The sequence below is a fragment of the Pelophylax lessonae genome (genome assembly GCF_965119305.1).
Source record: "Pelophylax lessonae genome assembly, chromosome: 2".
NCBI classification, from domain to species: domain Eukaryota; kingdom Metazoa; phylum Chordata; class Amphibia; order Anura; family Ranidae; genus Pelophylax; species Pelophylax lessonae.
In genome coordinates, this window is record NC_138769.1 from 634534278 (window position 1) to 634542592 (window position 8315).

Sequence of the window (8315 nt, forward strand, 5' to 3'; positions counted from 1 at the left end):
TCCGCCGGTCACACGCCCGCACTCCTCTGTGAACGAGCCGAGGCGGGCGCGCGCTCGCCCGCTATTGGCTCTAAAAGGAGTGACAGGCGAGCGACGTAGACCTACGTCACTCTGCCTGGCCGGGGCTGACTGCCGCAGTAAATATACTGTGAGCAGTCGGCAACCGGTTAAGCCACCAGCGATCCATGTTCCCTGAAATGTTGCATGTGTGACATGCCTGGGCATACTGAATACTGCAATCCCAGAAACACGCACTAATCTGAGAAATGAGTCAGTAGTTAGGCCCCATTCATACTTGTGAATGGGGCCCTTTGCGATTGGCTGTGGAAGACCCATAGGAAGTTCCTGCAAATGGCTCCCACAGATATAATCACAAATGGCCTCATTTGGAAGTGTGAAGAGGCCTAAGTGTGTATGACCAAGTGTGCTATTAGTGTCAGTCAGAACACACACTGCACCCTTTGAAATAGGAATAATAGAGATTTTACGGTAAATGAAAAATCCCATTCTCTGATATTCATTGATGGACAGCTCCAGATTCTTCTTAACCATTGGGTTATACTGCCCCCTACAGGAGCAGGACACTAGGCAGGAAAAAGCTTGAGTACGCCTATGGGCAGTCCCAGGGGGTATACATCCACTCTCAGCTAGAGGCACTCAGTTTTGTTACAAGCAGTGTCAGAAGAAATCCAACTCCACAGAAGGATGGGTGCTGTGTCCATCAATGAACATCAAAGAAATGGATTTTACAGTAAGTCAAAAATCACTTTTTCTCTTCAGTTCATTGACGGACACAGCTCCTGATTCTTCCTAACCATTGTTACACATGAGGGGTGGGAAAACAGCAGAAAAAAATTCCCAAGGCTAACTATAGCCAACCAGGTAACATAGAGCTCAACCATAAACTGGAGCTCACTTGAAAAACAAAACGCCATCAAAGAGGACCAGGTCCTCTAAACAGCAGCCAGCAAAACATTGCGGCCAAAAGAAGCATCTGCAGATGGCAACACAACCACTTTACAAAAAACTTCGTAAACGTGTGCATCGACGACCAGGTGGCCACCTTGCAAACCGTCACTGATGCTTGAAGACGGAAAGCCCAAGAGACACTTAGTGCCCTAGTAGAGTGTGCCTAAACAGGGAAAGGAGGAACCTGACCCCTGATGCAATAGGCCTAAACCACAGTCTGTCTGATCCATCTGGAAATAGTAGCAGAAGAAACGGACAACCCTTTAAGAGGTCTGTCCGTGAGCGCAAATAGAGAGTCTGATTTCCTAAAAGACCCTGTAGCTCTGGGGACAAGTGCAGGTTGAAAGGGAAAAAACCTTTCCAGAGGACAAGACAGAACTCAATCCCGTAGCATGACCAAATAACTTTGTGGACCCACTTGACCTGTACCAGGGAGGTCCATGGATCTGGAAACCAGCGAAGACGTCCCCCCACCCAAGATATGGGTGATGGTGCCCCTTCATGCAGAGGCAGCCTTGTCTGCAGGTCTGGAGGAGCCCACTTATGGCTTGCCAGACCAGGTCCTCTTGGAACCTCTGGTGGAGGCCCTGACTTTTGATCCATAATCTTGAGATCCTGAGAGACAGAGGCCACTTAGGAGTAGAGGAGAATGGCCCACGTCTATGACGGGGTTCCTTGCCCTTGGTTGCCTGCGTAAAAAAAAAAAAAAAAAAAAAAAAAAAAGAGTACTCTTCCCACCACGAGACCCTTTCCAAAGAAGCTCCAAAAAGGCGACCCCCCTACAACTGGGAGATCAGATAAAGCCTTCTTAGAAGTCTAGTCCGCAGACCAGCATTTCAGCCAGACAATATGCCGAAGGACCACTGCTGATACAGACAGCCTAGAAATCAAAGGAGCAGCATCCAAAGAGGCATCACAGACAAACTGTAGCTCCTGGACCAACCGGTCTGCCAGCTTCGCAAAGACAGGGGGAAGCTATTCTCAATCCAGGTCCCAGCATAAAAGCTTAGCCCACTCGATCAGGGTTTCCGACACCAGGGAAATAGTAATTACCAGCCTAATTCCCGAACCAGCCACAGAGCACATATGGTGGGCCAGAGCATCTGCTCTCTTATTAGCTGGACCTGTAAAGGTCAGGGACTCCTCAAATCGTCCCGTCCACCTTTCACGCAGTAAATCCTCATAAGGACACCGCAAGCAAAAATTTCCTAGCAACCACTGCGCTTTGGACAACCCCACAGTTTGTGACATGTTGTCAAGGTAAGCGGAAAGAGGAACACCCTCGCCATTTTGGAGGGCCCGTGGATGCCAAAAGGAACCGCTGCCTCTGACACAGCATCAGCCGTGACCTTCATTTTTAATTTTTCACGCACTGACACAAACAGTGCATCCACCAGTGCCTATTTAGGCGAGGAATCATCCTCACTAATTAAGCACTCTAGGTGCATGGACGCAGACCCAGTAGTGTCGCCATATACTGAGCTCACCCCGAAAAGTAGCCCCTCTTTTTTGGTCACTGTGGGTCTTTCGGAGGGTGACCCCCTTGCTTTTTTTTTGGGGTCCACAAATGGACCACCTACTGGACCCTGCAAAAAAACAAGGGGGGGGGGTCGCCCTCCAAAAGACTCACAGTGACTGAAATTTTAGAGGGGCTCGGGGGAAAGGAGGGGATCCCGGGGGGACCAACCATCCCAGGGAGGGGCTCACGTCCACCCCAAAACCCTCAAGGTGTAGTGGGGGGACAGCTACTTACCACACCAGGAACAGGGTGGGCACCACTCTGGACAGGACACTGCTTCATTGTAATGTGGGTGCTGTCGGCCAGAATGAAATTCTGCGACTCAGGCCGAAGCCAGTTTGTATGCGTCCTCGCAAGACGTTTAATTCGCAGGCCAGCCCCCGTGCAGTGGGTCTATCTCGCGGCCGACCTAGCACAGAGCTGCGGTCTACACGCACTCGCTGGTCGGACTGGGGGGACCCTAAGGATCTATATTATCCAGCTCATCGCCCAGTCCGGCACTTGATTGTAGTTCTCACAAGAACAAAATAATAAAAGAGGAAAAAAATTCCATTTAAAATGAAAAAATAGCCAGGACCAGAGATCCCACCAGGGAACTACTGTACTGTAGGTCCTTACTCCTGACTAGGCAGAAAAAAACAAAATGCCTATAGCTGAGAGTGGGTGTATACCCCCTGGGACTGCCCATAGGCGTAGTCAAGCTTTTTCCTGCCTAGTGTCCTACTCCTGTAGGGGGCAGTATAACCCAATGGTTAAGAAGAATCAGGAACTGTGTCCGTCAATAAATGAAAGAGAAAAAAAAAAACACCTTACATCTGCAAAACTGATAAAAAAAGGGGCCTGTGTTGTGTGAGGGAGGCTGCCTCTATATATATATCCAGCTCACTGTTTGACACTCTATGCGACATATGCAATCTAGTGTCCTTTTGTGCCTCCTCTAGACCACACACAGATGCTTTCCACTTCAGTATTCCACGGATACAACCTTTCATCCATCAGGAACGTTTGAGGTCATTTACAGCCTTTTCTAACCATGAGGAACTTGTCTCTTCTATCCATGAACTAGTCTTTGAGAGATTTATTCAATAGTCCTTTCTATATATGTTTTCTACACAGGGATCTATCACCATCACCCTGACTATTGTCAGTACTTGGTTCTATGACCCCTACACAACCTATACAGTTATATTATTGCTAAGCACTAATGGCATTATGGGTCTTTCTGTACTGTTCAATGGAGGGTGAGGGGCAGGTTGCATGTTTGTTTTTAAATGCGTATGTCTGTTGTTGTCCTTGGCACCTTTTCATTTCATGTCATCATGCATGAACCTTTGATCTGGGTTTTGTGTGATAATTTTTCATTAAAGTATACACGTTTTTATATCCAGTGAGTGTTTAATAACTAATTGTGGATTGGGTGGTACAGAGTAATCAAACCAGTTTCTTTTACTGAGTATCTTTCTTCTTGGTGGCAGCATCATGCTGTGGCAATGCTTTTCTTCAGCAGTGACTGGGAAGCTAGTTAGAGTTGATAGGAAGATGGATGGAGGCAAATACAGGGCAATCATAGAAGAAAACCCTTTAGAGTCTGCAAAAGACTTGAGACTGGGGCAGAGGTTCACCTTCCAGCAGGACAACGACCCTAAACATACAGCCAGAGCTACAATGGAACGGTTTCGATTAAAGAACATTCATGTGTTAGAATGGCCCAGTCAAAGTTCAGACCTAAATCCAATTAAGAATCTGTGGCAAGACTTGAAAATTGCTGTTCACAGACGCTCTCCATCCGATCTGACAGAGCTTGAGCTATTTGCAAGGAAGAATAGGCAAAACTTTCACTCTCTAGATGTGCAAAACTGGTAGAGACATCCCCAAAAAGACTTGCAGCTGTAATTGCAGTGAAAGGTGGTTCTACAAAGTATTGACTCACAGGGGCTGAATACAAATGCACACCACACTTTTCAGATATTCATTTGTAAAAAATGTTGAAAACCATTTATCATTTTCCTTCCACTTCACAATTAAGTGCCACTTTGTGTTGGTCTATTACATAAAATCCCAATAAAATACATTTACGTTTTATGGTTGTAACATGACAAAATGTGGAAAATTTGAAGGGGTATGAATACTTGGCACTGTAGGGAGTGCACCTAGCAGTGGTTGTCAAATAATTAACATGTAAATACACACTAAATCATCAATCCACCCACCTAAATAAACTCCCATAAGGAATTTACCGTGGTGGTGGGGATTTTTACTTGCATGTTCTTGCAGCACTTACCTGGCAGTGATATACATCACAAGCTGTTGGAACTACTACAGTGCATCCGGAAAGTATTCACAGCGCTTCACTTTTTCCACATTTTGTTATGCTACAGTCTAATTCCAAAATAGATTAAATTCCATTTTTTTCCTCAAAATTCTACAAACAATACCCCATAATGACAATGTGAAAGAAGTTTGTCATCAAGGATGTCTTTGCAAATTTAATAAAAACAAACAAACAAAAAATCCTATGTACAGTCCATAAGTATTCACAGCCCTTGCTGAATACTTTGTTGAAGCACCTTTGGCACCAATTACAGCCTTAAGTATTTTTGAGTATGATGCTACAAGCTTGGCACACCTATTTTTGGTCAGTTTCTCTCATTTTCCTTTGCGGGACCTCTTAAGCTCCATCAGGTTGGAAGGGGAGCGTCGGTGCACAGCTATTTTCAGATCTCTCCAGAGATGTTCAATCGGATTCAAGTCTGGGCTTTGGCTGGGCAACTCAAGGATATTCACAGAGTTGTCCCATAGCCACTCCTTTGTTATGTTGGCTGTGTGCTTAGGGTCATTGTCCTGTTGGAAGATGAACCTTTGCCCAGTCTGAGGTCCAGAGCACTCTGGAGCAGGTTTTGATCAAGGATGTCTCTGTACATTGCTTCATTAGTTTTTCTCTTGATTGTGACTAGTCTCCCAGTTCCTGCCCTGTAAAACATCCCCACAGCATGATACTGTCACCACCCTGCTTCACTGTAGGAATGGAATTGGCCAGGTGGTGAGCGGTGCCTGGTTTCCTCCAGACATGAGGCTTGCCATTCAGGCCAAAGAGTTCAATCTTTGTTTCATCAGACCAGAGAATTTGGTTTCTTATGGTCTAAGAGTCCTTCAGGTGCCTTTTGGAAAACTCCAGGTGGGCTGTCATGTGCCTTTTACTGAGGAGTAGCTTCGGTCTGGCCACTCTACCATACAGGCCTGATTGGTGGTTTGCTGCAGAGATGGTTGTTCTTCTGGAATGTTCTCCTCTCTCCACAGAGAAACGCTGGAGCTCTGTCAGAGCGACCATCTGGTTCTTGGTCACCTCTATGACTAAGGCCCTTCTCCCAAGATCCCTCAGTTTGGCCGGGCAGCCCGATCTAGGAAGAGTCCTGGTGGTTCCAAACTTTTTCCATTTACAGAGGATAGAGGCCACTGTGCTCATTGGGACCTTCAATGCTGCAGACATTTTTCTGTACCCTTCCCCAGATCTGTGCCTCAATACAATCCTGTCTCAGAGGTCTACAGATTTTTTGGACTTCATGGCTTGGTTTGTGCTCTGACATGCACAGTTAACTGTGGGACCTTATATAGACGACAGGTGTGTGACTTTCCAAATCATGCTCAATCAACTGACTTTACCACAGGTGAACTCCAATCAAGTTGTTGAAACAACTCAAGGATGATCAGTGGAAATAGGATGCCCCTGAGCTAAATTTTGAGTGTCATGGCAAAGGCTGCGAATACTTATGTACACGGAATTTTTTTTTTTTTTTTTCTTTAATAAATTTGCAAAGATTTCAAATAAACATCTTTCACGTTGTCATTATGGGGTATTGTTTGTGAAATTTTAAGGAAAATATTGAATTTAGTAGATTTTGGAATAAGGCTGTAACATAAATTGTGGAAAAAGTGGAAAAAGTGATGCGCTGTTAATACTTTCCAGATGCACTGTACATTCATGATTATATGGACTTTTTCTATATTATTGTTTATGATTGTTTTTTCCCTGATTAATTAATGATTGCTGAAAAACACATTAAACATTAGATTAAAGACATTGGTTCTTACTCACAGATAAATTATAGGGGATTGCGCAACATTTACTCTTTTATATATGTTCAAGTGATTTTTTTTTTTTTTAGTTTATGCTTGCAGCTTTAATTATTCACATATTTCTGCGCAGATAATCACGTACATTAATACCCCCTTCCTAACCAACGATGGCGCAAAACTCCTTGGTTACTCCCTGGTTATCTCTCGCCTCGACTACTGCAACTCCCTCCTCGTTGGCTTACCCTTACATCCCCCCTTCAATCCATCACGAATGCTGCTGCCAGACTCATCCACCTTACCAACCATTTAGCGTCTGCTACCCTCTCTGTCAATACCTCCACTTATTTAATAAAATTCAAAGTACCAAGAACAACTTACAAAGCCATCCACAATTCTGACCCCAGCTACATCACTAACCTAGTCTTAAAATACCAACCTAATCATTCTCTTTTACACCCCAAGATCTCCTGCTCACTAGCTCCCTTGTCATCTCCTCTGAAGCTTGCCTCCAGGACTTCTCCCATGCTCCAGAACTCCTTACCCTAATCTGTCTGACTATCTCCTATTCTGTCCACTTTTAGACGGTCCCTCAAAACCCTTCTCTTTAGAGAAGCCAATTCTGCCCCCACCTAACAACTGTACTTTTATTTTCTCCATGAGCTAATCCCCCATTACCTTTTGTATCACTTGACCCGCCCTCTTAGATTGTAAGCTCTAACGAGCAGGTCCCTCTGATTCAGAATGTATTAAATTGTATTGTAATTGTACTGTCTGCCCTTATGTTGTAAAGCACTGATGTTGTAAACTGATGGCGCTATATAAATCCTGTATAATAATAATAACACATAGTATTGTAGTGTATCTATGCATAAATCCTTCAGTTGTATCCAACTCTCTTCAATTCTATGGGTCAGCTCTCTGGGCACGACTTCTGATATTCTTCAAAGCCAATTTTTTGGCGAATTCTTTTACAAGGTAGCTCCCCAAGTCTTTCCTCAACCCTCTCCAATTGCTTGGCTTAGGACAATAAACTTACTAGTATCTTTTTGGAGTGCGGGAGTAAACTGAAGTACCCAGAAGAAACACCACAAGCACAGGGAGAACATGCAAACTCCATGCAGATGGTGTCCTGGTCAAGATTCAAACCAAGGACCCCAGTGCTGCAACACATAGGTAGGTGCTAAATACTAAACCACTGTGCCACCCTAACACAGTGTAAAATACATTAACTTAAAACTCAGTTTGCCTTGGGTCAGAATGCTATTTTTACTTGTTTCAAATATGTCCCAGTGTTGTGAAACGCACAGAATAACAAACTCTGACAATACAGGGTAACAACACAGCACTGCACACAATCAAAGCACTTACTTGTTGCCATTTGGTCTTCACCACTGGATCCCTAATACTCTGGAAGTGTTTTTGAATTTGCTGGATTACTCCCTGGTAATAAACCATAGATGAGTCATAATTTCCAAGCAGCGCGTATTCTCTGCCCTTTTTAGCATTGTCGCACATCTCGGCCAGATTCATCCTTGGGAGTCTAGAGAATGCAGACAGAAAACAGGAGAAAAAGGTCACATAGTTATGCAGAAAATGCACAGCTAAAAACAGAAATTTCAAGCCTAATATTAAGAAAATTATTGATAAAGTTTTAATATAAAAAGCTTGAATGTCAGTTATAACTTTTGGTGATAATAATAAAAATCTGTATATACAGCTACATCTCAAAAAATTAGAATGACATCAAAAAGTT

The 8315-nt window shown here is 44.0% G+C and overlaps 1 protein-coding gene across 1 annotated transcript in view; it reads right to left on the minus strand.

Annotated features, from left to right (window-relative positions):
* The window catches only part of KATNAL1 (katanin catalytic subunit A1 like 1), a 153253-nt gene extending 145140 nt beyond the window's left edge, over window positions 1-8113 (minus strand). Inside the window, exon 1 of the mRNA XM_082247671.1 lies at window positions 7931-8113. Within this exon, the coding sequence (XP_082103797.1) occupies window positions 7931-8092 (162 nt within the window). The 5' untranslated portion in view covers window positions 8093-8113. The remainder of the gene's footprint in view (window positions 1-7930) is intronic.
* Window positions 8114-8315: the final 202 nt, after the last annotated feature.